The sequence below is a fragment of the Calypte anna genome, chromosome 8 (genome assembly GCF_003957555.1).
Source record: "Calypte anna isolate BGI_N300 chromosome 8, bCalAnn1_v1.p, whole genome shotgun sequence".
Taxonomy (NCBI): domain Eukaryota; kingdom Metazoa; phylum Chordata; class Aves; order Apodiformes; family Trochilidae; genus Calypte; species Calypte anna.
The window spans coordinates 5,042,566-5,059,571 of record NC_044254.1 but is presented as its reverse complement, the minus strand read 5'-3'; the positions used below and the strand labels follow the sequence as shown (position 1 = coordinate 5,059,571).

The window sequence follows — 17,006 nt, the reverse complement described above, 5'->3', positions numbered from 1 at the left end:
TTTAATAGAGACGGGTTAACAAGAAGCTGCAGATTTCTAATTCTTCTATCATACAACAAAATCCATCATACCTTATGCCTTACACCCTAAAAAATAAAAGCTGTAGATAGCAAGGATTAATAGTATTGGTGGCATCAATAGTTGATTGATTTAACCAAGTACTTTGTACTTACTTGGTAGTGGTGTTCTGTGAGAGTAAAATGAGATAATGGCTCTTATATCATCCTGCTAAATGTTGCAAAATGCTGAACACCCTGAAGTTCATTAAGACAACTTCATGAGAAGTTCAGTCAGCAAAACCAGCTGATAATTGGAGCTACTGCTTCCAGGGAGTGTCAGCTTTTATAGAAGCAAATCTGAATGATTAATTTAATATGCAGTAGGAAAGTTTTCTCAGTCTAAAATAATTCATATTGTGTCAGCTCAGTCAGTCCTTTTTTGAGCTACCAACCTGCATAATTTCTCCAGCTTGTTGAAATTGCAAATGCTGCTCAGCAGTTTATGTGCACCTCCAGAAAAGTTATCCTGGAGTCTTCCAACATTTTTTTTCTATTTTTCTTTAAACAAATCTAATATTCTCTTAGTGGAATAGTGTTCTTTTCCTCTTTCATGGTTAATTTGATGTTTTCAATATGGTCAAGAAATTACATTATTTTAACTGAAGGCAAAATGCACAAAGAACAAATTATCATAATGTTTTGGGATGGTTCATTTAATACAATCATTAGTTTGCAGTTTTATGCAGTTCTCTACACATATATAAATCACTACATGTCACTGAATAATAACTGTTCAAAACTGTAACTCAGAGGAGAAATTAATACTCCATGTATTTTGCAACTTCCAACCTTGTATCCAGTGCTTAAAGTGAGGCTTCCTTTTTCCTGTGGAAGTCCATATAAAATGAAAGACAGTAAGCAGGAAACTTCCAGCTTTGAAATAAAAAGAGAAACAATTTCCTCCTGGTCCCCCAACTTCTGAGGTAGTTGGCATTGGAAGTTATCACATTCCTAAAGACAGCTTTGGGACAAAAATGGCATTTACAGGACAAAATGCTTTTCACTGAAAAAATTCTGACCTCATGTCAGGGTTTAACACCGGCCCGGCAATTAAACCAAGTAACAGAGGCTCTCTATTAGTCTCTCTCTCCTCCTTGATAAAGAAAGGAGAGAGAATAAAGGAGAGAGACTTATGGGTTGGAAACTAAACTACACAACTTTAATGAAACAGTAATGATAAATAGGAAAAATTACTAAATATATCCAAATATACAGGAAAATGGAAACCACATTCCTCCCCCTTTCCCCCCAATAACTCTCATGTCACCACCGAGGCTCCAGGGCAGCCCTGGGAAAGTCCAGGCTGGAATCCTGGGGTCAGCAGCAGTTGGGAACTGGAGGCAGGAACACACAGATATGGGCTGGCACGGATCAGGACCACAGGCAGAGGAATGGATGGAATCCTTCCAGGATGCCGGGTGAAGGAAGGAAAGCAGGAAATCAGGAAATCCAGCTTGTCCCTCGTGATCCCTCAAATTTATACTGAGTATGAGGTGTATGGGATGGAATCCTCTGGTCAATTCTGGCATCTATCTTGACTGTTCCTCCCCAAAGGAGGCTGCAGGTGGGACCTCTTTATTCCTTCTGGAGGGTAAAAGTTTTCCTCAGAGCTGAGCAGTGTCCTTGGCTCTGCACACCAGGCTCTAGCAGTAACTATAAACATCAAGTGTTATCAGTCCTAGAAGCACACACTGTCTGAGAAACTTACTATTAATTTCAGCAAGTGCAACTGCTTACAAGAAACTTAGCTAAAAGCAAAGGTACAAGACAGAAAATTACTTTTATCCTGGCCCAAACCAGGACACCTCAAATGTACATTGCTACAGATACCACACTCAAATTTCCAATCTAATTCATCTGTTAGATTGGGAGATACAGGATTTATACATTTTTCTATGATTCATACACATAGACACAGAGGCAGACACACACACAACACATTCACATATAAAGTAAGAGATAAATAAATCATAGGCTGCAAACACACATTTTGTAGCTGGGTACAGCCAATACATTTCCCCGTGGAAAGGAATATTCTACAAGTTATAAACTCTGGAAGTAAAGTTAATTTTTATGTTTTTTGAATGAGTTAAACACTATAAGGAGCTTCTAACTGTTCACAGCTTTCAAAAAGCAGGATGTATTTTTCTTCTTTAGTCCTACTAAAAGCTCTTAACTTTTTTTTTTCCCCTGAGATGTTTGGCTGTTGTTGTTGTCATGTGAACTACTCTTGCTTATTTTTTTGTTTATTCTCTCCTCTTATGCTGTGGTTTTTCTTTGACCTCATCTCCTTACAGCCATATTTAAATTGGAAAGCTTTTATTTAAATCATTATTCTGAAGAATAAAAATGGTTGTTAAGAGGTAGCTTTGGAAATGCAGTTTTATAAAATTTAAAGACTCAGCTGTTAGTCACTGCCAGTCTGTGTGAGCCATTGCAGAGAAATCTAATGCAGCCTTGCTTGAACTAATGTTTAGCCTTGTTAGGAGACTTATTTATGTATGTTTGGCTTTGGTTTTGACATACTATTAAAACAGTATTTATCACCAGTGAGAAACCTAATACATGCACTTAATTTGTTTTAGTCTGAAGGAAAAAGCCACACAAATGCTGGGGATGCAATTTATGAAGTTGTCAGTCTACAAAGAGAATCTGCAAGAGAGGAGGAATTGGTCAGCCCAACAAGTGGAGGAGGACCCGTGTCATCCCAGGAGGATGAGGCAGAAGAAGGTAAGAATTTGTATTAGAATTCCCATGGATAGTACTATTATATATCTGCTGTTCATTTACTGATCTTATTCTTCCTGTTTGTGTCTTTAAGAAATGCAGTGTTGTTTTTGACAACAAAAGCAGGCATAGTTTTTTACTAGCAGCATTTCTTTTAGAAATGGCATTTCTACCCACCCATTATTTGGAATTCTCCCAGTAGCAGCAACAGACATTTTTAATTTCTGCTTAAAAGTGTTCTACTCCTTGCTGCACTGGTGCTCTGCCTCTCAGGCAGAAAACCTTTCCTAGAGCAATTTTCTTCTGACCAGAAGAAATTGCCTTGAATGTGCTCCTAAAGGACAGCATTGGACTGGCCTTTTAAATGTCAGGCTTTCAATGGCTGGTTGGAAAGAAAAAAAAACAAAAAAACCCCAAACATACTCATAAAGGGAATTCCCCTACCCCCAAGCTGGCTGCTTAGAGTGTGATTTGGTTTTCCTCATTTATAACTAGAGATTATCAAAATATCTCCTGGTTCAGTTGGGGATCATGTTGGGGCTTGCTGAGTTTATGGACATTGTGAATTTGCCTGCTGCTTCCAAAGCTGACAGTTCTTCAATGCCTTTCCCACTGGTGGTTTTTTTTTTTTTAATATGAGGTTTTTTAGTTTGTTTGAAGGCCCTTGGCCTATTGTGGTCTTTTTTTACTCTGAGGGTTAGCCTATACCACTCAGCCTAGGTTTTCTGTCTGCCTTTTTGATCTGGATATCTGACCTACCAGAGCTCACGATAGTTTTATGAAGTTATTTGGCAGATTTCTGCACCATTCTGTCAATACAAAAAAAAATCTTATTTACTACAGTGGCAGAATTCCTGCTTGATTCTTACTTCCAGGTAAGTAGTTGGATATTAGTTTATCCAGTACCAATCAGATCCCTGTAATTACAAAGTCAGGAAAAGACAGGTATGATTCCATTTTTATTTGCTTCCAGTTACAAACAAAACCCCCTCCATATCCCAGCTGACACCAGGCATACAAAAACCATGGCTCTTTGGTGACTTGGAAACCTGTGCTCACGTGTGGGAGGGAGTAGACCAGACATTGACTTTCACTGTTATTCCCTCCTTTTTATCAAGTACCACTTTTGAGTACTAAAAATGCTATTTTCTCTTTTCTTTTTAATTGACATCTAGGATGGCTTTACTGATCATAGCAAGAATTACTTCAGCATTTGACCTTTGGGTGTTGTGGTACAACTACAGAGTAGTTCAGCATCTATGGGTGTTCTTTTCCTTGCTCAATGTTCAAGTTTCTTGAGCTTGTTCAATATGATAGGGTTTATGTAATTACTTGGTTACTTTATTTCATATTGCTTCTTACTGGGAAAAGTAAAGCACTGTTCCAGAATTTGATGAATATAGCACCATTACTAATAATGTGGACATGATCCTCTTGGTACTATTCTAGAATGGCTTTATTTTATTACAGTGTAAAAGAATTCCACTGGGATATGAACTGAAGTTCACTTTGCTTTAGCTTCCTAATGCAAGTTTCCGTATTTTAAATGTGGATTACTTCCTAAGAGAGGACATTAAAAATACCATGATGTGACTGTTCTCATGGAAACTGCATTTAGAGTTATCTGCCTAGAACTTATCTGTCCTTGTGGATATGCAGGTTAAATGAGTCATTTGCAGTTGTTCTAAATACATCTCCTCATTCTTTTTCTTTCTTTTTCTTTTCAGGGTACTAATTATGATGATGGAAAAAAAAACCCTTGAGTTTACAATGTTTTGTCTTAGCATTGGAAGAAGGCTTTTTCTTTTTTTTTTTATGTTAAGGATGGTAGCTACCTGGCCATGTAGGTTTTTTTTTTTTTTCTGCTTGCAACCTGACTAAGACAGGTGTGCATTATAAGGACTTTACTATTTGATAGGGTGCTGTTCCCATTATACTGAGGACTATTATGTTATCTGTATTTTTTATATCCTCCTTTATATCCTACATGCCTACAGAATATTATTTAATTTCCTTCAGAAGCATTACCCACTGCAGCTTTGTTTGTATAAGAATGCATGTCTCATTTGTGCCCTACCTGATTTCTGTGTACTCTGTGTGTGCATACACACAACTCGATGGGATATCTTATGTCATGGGGTTTATGAATAAAAATGTTCAAAAGAAAGAGGCATTTTTTTCCATATTCTTCTTCATTTAGTGAAAGGCCAAACATGATTTCCAGCCCCACCCCTCTTCCAACAGTAATTTAAAATAATTACTATGCTGGTTATAAATGTGCTCCCTTTCCAGTGGGCAGCAACCCATATAGAAAATTGAGATAATACATTTCCTACAGAACTTCCTTAGCTTTTAATATTCTTTTCTCATTTTAACTTTATTTTTCATCTGAACAGCTGTACAAAAATTAAGATGTTTGCAAAGATTGTACAGTAGCTACTCAAGAGATTGTTCAGCTCAACCTCACTTTTTAATTAAATTATTAATATGTAATAGGTATCTCTGGCAACCCAGCCATCTAAGGTTTCATGCATTGGTGAGAATAATTTAAAAAATATATTTATATTAATGATTACTTGTCAAAACCTAGAACGTAGAGTACACTCTTGGATATGGAGTTTTACACTAAATTCAGAATATAATTTTAAAATGGAGTATATATAATGAGGAAAGAGTTCAAATAAAACAGATCCAAGTATAAATTTCTATCAATAAGAGAAGTTAATATTCTTTAATATTTAACACTCTTTAATATTTCGTTTTTACTTGTACCTTTTAACCAAGTGCAGTGCACAACTGGCTGGACCAATATTTCTCCTTTTAGGAACATCAAAGTGATGTTTTGTATATTGCATTATTCAAAAAAGACAAAGCTGCTTTCATTGCAATGTTACTAAAGGGCAGGGTGAAGTGGCTGGCTGCATGTGGGAGCCTAAGGATTGGAGAAAATTGCTTTTCAGCAGAAGCATTCGCAGGGGAAATGTCCTCTTAGAAAAAAGTAACAAAGGAGAAGGGGAAAAATAGGTTGACTTCTCTTAGCAGCAGTGCTTGCTTAGACCATAAGTGAAGTTATGACCTTCTTTTGGCTCTAGTATTTTAATTATTTTTTTTTTAAACTATAATACAGCATCTCAGGAGAATATTAGATAACTTCATTTGAGGTTCTTCTTGAATCAGAACAATGTTAAGGATCACTGTAAATAGAAAATAGTCATTAAACTGATCAAATATGAGCTGAAGAATTTTTGGCTGAAGTTTTATGTTGTCCCAAGTGTCTGGTTACTACCTCTTGTTCCAGTACATAAATTCCATGCAAAGTAAACATGGGATGTTTGGCAGACATCTTGAAGCAGCCAGTTGATGGTAGATAAAAGATAACATGCCTAGCAAGTCTTTAAAAAGAAGTTACTGAGCATGAGTTTTAAATTGCTTCTAGAACACTCTCAAAATGACTTCCAGAACTGCAGTGCTCCTTTGGTTTGTGTTAACTCTAAGAACAAAAAGGAAGGCATCCTACACAACACAAAAATGAATGTCAAGAAATTCAGAAATTCAGGTGGAGACAGGGAAATTTGACAGTGAAAATAAAAATGAAAGTGTACAGGACCCTGAAAGCTTCATAGATATATGAGGATTTTGGACTGGTCAGCACAAAAAGATGGTGTGTGTGGTTGGTAAGGAGTGGGCAATACTAAATGATCAATCAGACTAAATTAGGATACTGTGTCAAGTGTTGCAGGTGGGTAGAGGCTGTTTCCTGGATTCAGAAAAGCAAAGGGATAGAGGAGGTGTTCTTATAGGAGTTGTTACAGCTATTGAGAGTCTTTTGTGATAAAATAGGGGTTTACAGTGAGGGATAGTGTGAACAAATGAGGATGACTGAGTAAAAGATGTAAGTAGTGTGGAAATAATAAACTGTTTTCATAAAAAATAGCTTTATCTAATTCATAGGAACTTTTTTGTGGTATTAATCCAATCCAGAGTAATATTGGTGGGTCCTAAAAAAGATGAATTAAATCACTTTTGGAGTCATTCTGCTGTCTCCATATGAAGTAAAACTATAAATCCTAAATTCATGAGGTCATTTGGCTAGTGGCTATTTTCAGACAAGTATCTTTGGCTGCAGTTATGTAAGAGATGAGTTTTCTTTTCATGCCTTATAAGTTAACTTTAGTCATTAAAAAAAAAAAATCATAGAATAAATGCACTCTGTTGACTTCTGCAGCTATTTCTGTGATGCAAGAAAAACCACAATCACTTTTTTAGTACATAAAAAGCCCCAACCCAGCTGAATGCAGAAGACTCTTTCCTTAATATGCCCTGGCTGGTAGCAGTTCTTGTTGATAGATGCAGTTGTTTAAATTTATTCATGCTAGTATGGGCTTTCTGTTCAAAAGCAAGAATTGGAAATGTTTTGAATGTGAATCACTTCTGTGTGTTACAGAAATATGTAATGAAATTGCAGGGTTAGAAATGAAATGAAAAAATGGCAAGTTTTAAGGTTCTATTTTGTTGCAGGCTTATAGGGAGATGGATGCACAGGGAAAGTCACCTCTCTGATGCTTAGGTTCTTACTTGTCCTGTATCCTAGGTTGCCAGGCCCTCAAGAAGTGAGTGTGACTTATTCTGAGATATTCTATTCCCCTCTTCCTCTACAGTGTCCACAATAAACTCCTGCAAGGTGCATCTGGGAACATATTTTAGGTAGGGATTCTTTCTTTGATGAAATCCATTGCTCACATGGACTCAGTGGAGTTCAAGGCAAAATATAATTCTAGAATTGTGTCCTGCAGCTTCTGAATACCCAGGGGAATCCATTTGGTTTATTATTGCAGAATGATGGGAAGAATTACTTTCAGATTAAGGGAATTTTCAGTTCCTTGGATACACAGGTGAAATCCATTTCTTTGATTTTGATCCTGGTTTTATAGCTTAGATAAATATTACATTGCCACTTCAGACATTTTTCAGTAATGCAAAAGCATAAATTACATCTCATCTGGAAGTGGTTGCAGGTTATTCTGAATGTTTTGCATGGTTTAGTTCAGTTGTGGTTGCTTTTTCCTTCTCTGCCAATTAACAGTGTGGTACTTTGAAAGCAATTTGAAAAGTATTTGCAGAGTTGTTGTCTTATTAGTAATGAGAACTTACTACTGCTAGAGGATTCTCTCAGGGTTGTCACGAGTGCCCTGGTTTTGTGTGGCCTCAAGGCACCACTGATATTTTCATATAATTTCATATTTCACATAATTTAAAAAAAAAATTACCTTATCTAACCACATTTATAGAAAGATGAATAAAAAGACTTAACAGTTTTCCTCAACATTATATTAGCAATTATTAATCTCATGGTGAGATTGGTTGTTTTGCTAGTTTTGGTCATTACCTTTCTGGTATTTTATTATGTCCAAGTAATATATAATCAAAGTGCCTTGAATACTGCCATGGCACTTTCAGTAAATGCAGGCTGATACATCATTTTTATGTGTTTAAAATGTTGCTTTATAATTTTTTTCCATTTGATAAGATCAAACATGGCAGTAAATACTAATCAACAAATTTGTAAATTGCTAATACAGAGTAAGGGTTTGCATTGTATTAGAATCCTTGCAGCATTTAATAATTGATTTTCCTGCATATTCTCAAAGTTGTCAGTTTTCAGAGAGCACAATACAAGTGGAAGATGTTTACATTTACAAGAATACCTCCACTGTGCAGCATTCAGTTGGCTTTGTCATCTGTGTGGGAGCAAAACTACTGAACTGAAGTGATGATTTTTCTCCACTCTTATTAAGGTTTAGAACATATGTACATCAAATTTAGGTAGATCATGATGGCCCATTTGTGTGTATGCTACACAAGGGAAAATCATCTCTTTCTGTATGTTTCTACACTCAGATTTGGTTGCACAGTTAAGGTTTCTTTTTGTGGGGTTATTTATTTTTTTTTTTGGCTCGTTTTGATTTAAAATTTTCATGTTTAATATGACAGTAATGCAGGGCCTGTGTAAAACCTGTATGACATAGAACTAAGATCAGAGAATGGTTTGGGTTGGAAAGGACCTAAAAGATGATCTAGTTCCATCTCCTCTCCATGGGCAGGGACACCTTCCCCTAGATCAGGGATTTTTTTGCTTTGCTTTGCTCAAGGCCCCAAAGGGATGGAGCAGAAGAGTGGAGGATGGTACCAACCTTCTCAGAGAGATCTGTTTTCAAATGCAGGAATTTTTATTGTATTAGAAAGAAGAAAGCAGGTTTGGCCATCCATTTCACACAACCAACAGGATTGTTTCAAAGTAGAAGTGTGGGTACTTTGAGATTTTGCTGAGGCTTCTTTGTAATGTGTGTGGAGTGAGTGAAGTGTGTATGCAGTGAGTGAAAGACAGACATCTAATTCCATGCTGTCCCACCATCTTCCAGTGTCATCAAATGTAGGGTTCTTTGGGGTCTGGATTTTTGGTTATATAAAGAAGTAATTAAATTTACAAACTGTTCTCAAGGCAATCAAAATTTTGAGACTTGTCAGTATTAGCTTTTGCTTGAATAATTCTCATTGTGTATCTTAAAAAAGGAATAAGAAATAGAAATGCTATTTTTTGCTCTTACTGATCTGCTTGTAGTGAAGAATTCAGGTTTTTTTTTTTTAAATTCTCTATATGTACTTCAGCAGCTCCCTTATTTTTCTTCAAGTGAGTTATGTAGCTTCCTTGTAAGTAGAAGATTCCTGTGAGCAGAATTCAATGCAAATCATCTTTGTTCATCTTTACAAATCTGTATTTTCCTGCTGATTATCACTCTTCCCTCTAAATTAGAAAATAACACTAAGGATTGTAATTTCAGAACTATTACTTGGGAGGCTTTTAAAAAACTTTTTGTCTTCATTTTGTAATGCACTGAGTTGGACCTTCCTGAAAATCTACCCTATTTAATACTAGGATGAATTTCATGACTTAATCTTTGTTTAATCTGTCTTTCCTGGCAGAACTATAGTTCATGCTCTGTAATTCCCTGTTACCTTGTAAGTGGAAATTTGCTTTTTTTGGTGGCCTTTCTCACAGTCCTCTTTTATCTTGTATGCGTGCAATTCCATCTCAGTAACACCTATATCTTATTGCCCTGATAATATGCTGCCAACTTCAGCTCTCCTGTTATTTTTGTGCTGCTTCTACATTAAAAATCAAACTTCTAGTTTTGTCAAGTGTTCTAATTCTATTCCCACCTATCCTCATGACCTCTAATTTCCTTCTCCTCCAGGCTGCTTCATCTATATTCTTCTTTAGTTCCACCTACTCTGTAGTTCACTTATAACAGCTTCTCAATTAAAACTCATTAAAAATCCTTTTTTCTTCTTCACCTCAGTGCTCAAATGCCACCTATTTCTATGTATCTGCCATATTCATGCATTTCTACTCACTTTAGGGTGTACTTCACTTATCTACTTGAATGCTTGAACCATCAGTTTATTATTCTGCCTTACTTGTCTATTTTGTCAACTGCCAGCTTAGTTTGACTGTTTAAGGTATATTTCATATTTCAGGTGATCTGGTAGATTTCTATAGTAGGAAGTGAACCTGTTGGGAAAGTAACTCTGTAGCTATGGAATTGGTGTGAAATGTGGAAGAGAGGGCAGTATTGTTTAAAGCTGGGGGGAAGTGTGGATCAACTGGAAGGCAGGAGGGCTCTGCAGAGGGACCTGGACAGACTGGAGAGTTGAGCTGATTCCAATGGGATGAGGTTCAACACGGCCAGGTGCTGGGTCCTGCACTTTGGCCACAACAACCCCATGGGGAGCTCCAGGTTGGGCACAGAGTGGCAGAAAGGGACCTGGGAGTCTGGATTGCCAGGAAGCTGAACATGAGCCAGCAGTGTGCCCAGGTGGCCAAGAAGGCCAATGGCATCCTGGCTTGGATCAGGAACAGCGTGGCCAGCAGGTCCAGGGAAGGGATTCTGCCCCTGTGCTCAGCTCTGGGGAGGCCACAGCTTGAGTCCTGTGTCCAGTCCTGGGCCCCTCAGCTCAGGAAGGAGATTGAGGTCCTGGAGCAGGTCCAAAGGAGGCAACCAGGCTGGTGAAGGGACTCGAGCACAGATCCTATGAGGAGAGGCTGAGGGAGCTGGGGGTGTTCAGGCTGGAGAAGAGGAGGCTCAGGGGAGACCTCATCACTCTCTACAACTCCCTGAAAGGAGGTTGGAGCCAGGGGGGGTTGGTCTCTTTTCCCAGGCAACTCTCAGCAAGACTAGAGGGCACGGTCTTCTGTGGTGCTTCATTGGTTACAAATACTTTAATTTAAAAACCAAACAAAATAAAACCCCAACCTCATGCTCCTCCCTGGCCCCCAGAAACAGTAGTGTTTCTGATGCCCCCCACTAGTGACATTTCATATCAATAGCAACTCTTGTAATTCCAGTTTTGTTTTCCACTAAAATCAGACTTTCAGGCTCTTCTGAATCAGCCTAAATCCAAAGGGATGCTTCTGCCACCTCAAAGATGGGACACTGTGGGAAGCATTTTCCAAACTATTGGTTCCCAAGAATAATGAGCCATAATTTATTTTGCTAAAGGTGCTGCTAAAGCCCTAATAGGCCTTTCATACCAACAGTTGTGCTTCTGCAAGTTGGAGCCTGTTTTTTGAAGGAAAGTTATAATTGAACCTAATCAATGGAGTATCATTACATAATAAATGTTAGTGCTGGGCCTCTTAAAATACAATTCTTTGTGTCCTATTGTGAATAGTCTGCTCATGTAATGAATAATTTATGTAATGAGTGTTTCTAAATGGAGTAGGCACAAAATTATATATATCCAATAGGCTGCCAATCTTCTTTTCAATTAGATTAATTCTTTTTTTAGTTTGTTCTTGAATGTTCCTACAGGTTTTTGAAAGAGGCCCCTTCTTTACACATTTATGTTTGTTTGTAGGCATACTAACAAAACAGAATATATACAATATATGTCACACAGAGAGCCTTCCCCAACCCAAGTGATACCTGTGCAGGCTTCCATATTTTTCTCATGAAAATGGCAAGTGCCCAAAAGAAAAAAACAAACCAAACAAATTTCATTGGGTATGAAGGAAGATCCAGGTTAATCCATGGGACTGGTTACAGAAGTAACTCCCAGAAATAGTTTCTAAACATGTAAAGGACAAACATGAAGGCCAGCATAGATTTATGAAAGACAAGTCATTTGACCAGCCTCTTTATTTCTTGTGGCAAGGTGACCAGTGCTGTGGACAAGGGATGGGCAGTGGATGCTGTATACCTTGCTTTTAGCAGGGACTTCAACACCATGTCCTGTAGTGTCCTTATTAAATCCATGAGGTAGGGACAGCATAAGTGAAATATAATATGGCTAGAAGTTTGTCTGGACTGCTGGCACGAGGAAATTAATCAATAGTGCAAAGTTCAGTTGGCAGACAGCACATAGTATTACCTTTCAAGGATCAGTATTAGGATCAATGCTGTTAAGGGTTTTTATTAATCATACTCCCTGCATGATTTGGCAGAGTGCACCCTCAGCAGGTCTGTGATCAGCACAGAATTGGGGGAAGGGGTCTGTAAGGATGGGTGGCAGGGCTCCTACTCAGAGAGACCTGGACAGGCTGGTGAAATGCACTCACAGGGACCTCCTGAATTTGCAAAGGCAAATGCAAAGTCTGTATCCACAATAGAATAACCCCAAGTGGCAAGAGAGGCTGGAGAGTAGCCAGATAAAAAGTGACTGTTGCAGAAAATACCTGGAGATCCCAGCAAATAAAAAGTTGAAGTCAGCAATGTGCTGCCAGAGAAGGCCAAGCACACTCTGGGCTGTATTAGCAGTCAGTCCAGGGAAGGGATCCATCCCCTCTAATCATCATCTCTGAGACTGTGTCTGGGTAGTGTGTCCATCTTTGGGCTCCCTGCTACAAGACAGATGTTGACATACTGGAGCAAGTCTAGTGGAGGCCACCAAAGTGGCCAGATGCCAGCAGCACTGGATGTACAAGGAAGGAGTTAAGGGAACTCTGGTTCAGGCTGGAGAAGAAAATGTGCAGAGGAGAATCTCCCTGGTGTGTACAACTGCTGCCTCAGCAGATTCACAGAAGGTGGATGCCAGGCCTTGGAGGTGCACAGTAATAGGCTGAGAGGCAAGAGACACCAGATGCAAGGTGGATTTGTTTGTTTGCTTTTAGCCATGACCATGCTCAAGTAGTGGAGCAGATTGTACAGATTCTCCAGCCTCCTTTCATAAAGGGGTTCAAGATTACCTTCCTCAGGTCCCTGAGTGACCTGATCTAATAGAGCTGCTTGGAGTAGGAAGTCAGTCTAGATGATCTTCAGAGATACAGAGTGATGTTTGCTGTGGAAGTGTGATCCTTCAGGCTTCCTTTGAAGACACTGAAATCCAGGAAACTGGTTTGTGAGGCATCCACAAATTGTGGTGTTTTGGTTTTTTTGGGTTTTTTTTTTGTGAATTACATCACAATTTAAAACAAGCAAATGTAAAACCTGAGAGGTTTACTGGTACATCTGCAAGTGTTCTTAAAGGCTCTTTGTGTGTACACACATTTACAACCCAGCCCCTCAGGTTTGCTCCCTTGAGTTGTGTCCCATCCCTCTGTTCTGATGAGGTTTTACTGCCCAGTTGATGGGCACTGAGAAGTCAGGGCAAGAAAAGGAGGAAGGGAGAACTACACAATACATGTAGAGGAAGGGATGTGTGGGGGATTTTATCCACCTTGCAGACTATGGGTGGATAAAATTATGCTCTGACTAATGCTGCTGGCTTATAGATGCTATAGAATGTGGGAAAAAAGTGCACCTCAGAGAAGAACTTCTGCGGTTAAATATCCCTGCCATGGCTTTGTTTTGTTTTTTTTTCTTCTCCTTAATTTATATCTAAGTGTTTACACAGGTTAGAATATGTAAATAATTTTTAGAGTGGAAACAAAGTAGAGATTTTAAAAGCTGTTTATTCTCTCTCCTTTGCCCTGTTCTATTTTGAAGTTTGACGTTAGTGTCTTTTGAAAGGGAGCATATGGCATTTCTAATTAAGGCCTGTGATTTTCTGACATATAACTGAATAATACATTCCAAATACTGTTAAGCCTTCCAGATGAAAGAATTTCAGAGCTGAAGCACTGTAGTTTTGTGATACTGTCTTACTGGCATACATACACTATGTAACACTGATCTCCTTAAGAACTGTGAAGAATTTTGCATAGAATACCACAGAATACCTCCTGCCATCAGTAGGGACATCTGCCACTAGATGACATTGCTCAAAGCCCCATCCAACCTGGCCTTGAACACTTCCAGGGTGGTGACATCCACAGACTCCCCTGGGCAAACTGTTCCAGTCTCTTTACCACCCTCACAGGAAAGAATTTTTCGGAATGTCTAACCTAAATCTTCCCTCATCAAGTTTTAAACCATTGCCCCTTGTACTCTCCCTACACACCCATGCAAAAAGTTCCTGCCCCAGCTTTCTTGCAGGCCCCTTCAGGTATTGGAAAGTCACCTCTGAGCCTCTTCTTCTCTGTACTCAACACCCCCAACTTCCTCAGCCTGGCTTCATAGGGGAGGTGCTCCAGTCATTTTAGTGATTTAGATCATTTTAGTGGCTCTCCTCTGGAGATGCTCAAGAAGCTCCATGTCCTTCTTATGCTGGGGGCTCCAGAATTGAACACAGGAGAATCACCTCCCTCAGTTGGCTGTCTGTGCTTCTTTTGATGCAGCCCAGGACACACTTGGCTTTCTGGGCTACAAATACACATTGACAGCTCATATTAAGCTTCTGGGTCCACCACTACCCCCAAGTCCTTCTCTTCAGGGCTGTCCACAATCCTTTCTCATCCCAGCCTGCGTTTGTGCATGGGATTGCCTCACCCCAGAGGCAGAACCTTGCACTTGCTCATGTGAAACTTCATGCAGTTTCCACGAGCCCACTTCTCCATCCTGTCAAGATCCCTCTGGATGCCATCCCTTCCCTCCAGCCCATTGACATCACCTCACAGTTTGGTGTCATCAGCAAACTTGCTGAGGGTGCACTCAGTTCCCCTGTCCATGTCACTGACAGAGATGTTGAACAGCACTGGTGTGAGTACCAGCCCTTGAGGAACAGCACTCACCACACATCTCCACTTGGACACTGAGCCACTGATCACAGCTCTTTGGGTGCAGCCCCAGCCAGTTCCTGATCCAAGGAGTGGCCCATCCATCAGATCCATATTGTTCCAGTTTAGAGATCAGAATGTTGTGCAGTGTTGGATGCTTTGCACAGGTCCAGGTAGATGATGTCTGTTCCTCTGAAATATATATATATTTATAAACAAAAAGCTTAATTGATTCAGGGGAGGAGGGGCTTGTTTTTTGTTTGCTTTTAGTGGTTTTTGTTTATTTGTTTGTTTTATTCTAAGGGGAAGTATTTGCATGCAGGTTGATTTTGTATTTTGGAGCTTGTAAAGCGGTAGAAACAGGTTTCAAGGTGAAGGATTCCACTAATCTCATGTTCCATTTGAAACACAGAAGATTTATAATATTCTTCTTTCAGGGCAGCATTTCTACTGTTAATTGTCCTTGAAATACAATATATGTTATCTTTGTCTTCACAGTTCGTTGTCAAATTCAAGCACTGGTATTTTCATTAATGACTTGTATTTGACTATTGCCAAGACTATAAATTATAAACATGTAATTGAAGTGAGAATGAAAAGGATGAATAATTAAGAGGGTTATAGCACAAATCCTGAGGATTCTCTTCCAGCTGAACTATTACTGTTGTCTATTACATAAAGTTGAAGAAGTGTTTAACTTACCTGAGGAATTACAAATACTGGGTCAGCAACCAGATGTGTTGAAAAGAACATCTAATGGAATTTAAGAGCAGATGTACCCTGGTTTCTTCTTTTTACTTGGGCTTCTTGAGAAAGCTCAGTTCATAGGAAAGAGCAACCTCAGAGACCCTCACTGTCCCTTTTTAGACTTGCCCCTGTACTCAGCCCTGGTGAGGCCACACCTCGAGTCCTGTGTCCAGTTCTGGGCCCCTCAGTTTAGGAAGGAGATTGAGGTCCTGGAGTGGGTCCAAAGGAGGGCAACTGGGCTGGTGAAGGGACTCGAGCACAGACCCTATGAGGAGAGGCTGAGGGAGCTGAGGATGTTCAGCCTAAAGAAGAGGCAGCTCAGGGGAGACCTCATCACTCTCTCCAACTCCCTGAAAGGAGGTTGGAGCCAGGGGGGGGTTGGGCTCTTTTGCCAAATGACTTTCAACAAGACAAGAGGGCAGGGTCTTAAGTTGTGCCAGGGGAAGCTTAGGTTGGATATTAGAAAGAATTTCTTTACGGAGAGGGTGATCAGACATTGGAATGGGCTGCCCAGGGAAGTAGTGGATTCTCCGTGTCTGGAGATATTTCAAAAGAGACTGGATGTGGCACTGAGTGCCATGGGCTGGGAACTGCAGCAGTAGTGGATCAAGGGTTGGACTCGATGATCTCTGAGGTCCCTTCCAACCCAGCTAATTCTATGATTCGATGATTTTGTTTCACAGTAAAAGTGCTGAGAATTGGAGCCCTCTTAGTGTGTGGTGTTGTCAAAGTTGCACTCGTGCTTATTTTTAACAGTGTTTTATTCTAATAAAACTGAAAAAAAGTTCAAACAACTGTAAAACCATGTTCATATAAGGAAGCGCTGTAAAGGGAGACTGTTCTACTTATTATGGAAAAACAGCTGCACAGACACATAGAACACTTGGAAATGGGATTCCTTGGGTTATTTGAGCATGCTGTCCCAGGCTCACATCCCTTCTGGTTTTGTGTATTAGTCATATAATGACATCCTGCCTTGCCTAAGTCTTTTATTCTGAAGAGGTTGTTTTTGCTGCTTTCCCATCAACTTGTTCCAGTAAACAAAAAATTATTTTGCGGCTCTGAGTAAACTTCTGAGAGCAGAGCTCCACACAAGAGCAGGATGGCATCTGAAGGATGCAGTGTAATGAAGTACTCTTATCTACTTGGCTTTAAAATTTCTCTTTTTATGTGGAGTCTGGAGTGGCTGATAATATTGCTTTGTGAAATTTCATTAAATGGATAGTTGACAGCCTTGAGTCTTCTCTCATATGATGCTTTTCTAGATCAAGCCCTTTTCCTGTAACAGTGCTGTGAATTATTCCCCAGTCTTGTTCTCTTAAACTTTATGGTAACTTTAGTGATACACTTATTTTGTCAAGTCTGCTAAACAGTCTTTATGT

The 17,006-nt window shown here is 39.4% G+C and overlaps 1 protein-coding gene across 3 annotated transcripts in view; it reads left to right on the top strand.

Annotated features, from left to right (window-relative positions):
• RABGAP1L (RAB GTPase activating protein 1 like) overlaps positions 1-17,006 on the top strand; it is a 239,136-nt gene that overhangs the window by 34,196 nt on the left and 187,934 nt on the right. For all 3 annotated transcript variants that reach the window (XM_030454812.1, XM_030454811.1, XM_030454813.1), the window contains exon 11: positions 2,645-2,789. In XM_030454812.1, the coding sequence (XP_030310672.1) occupies positions 2,645-2,789 (145 nt within the window). The remainder of the gene's footprint in view (positions 1-2,644; positions 2,790-17,006) is intronic.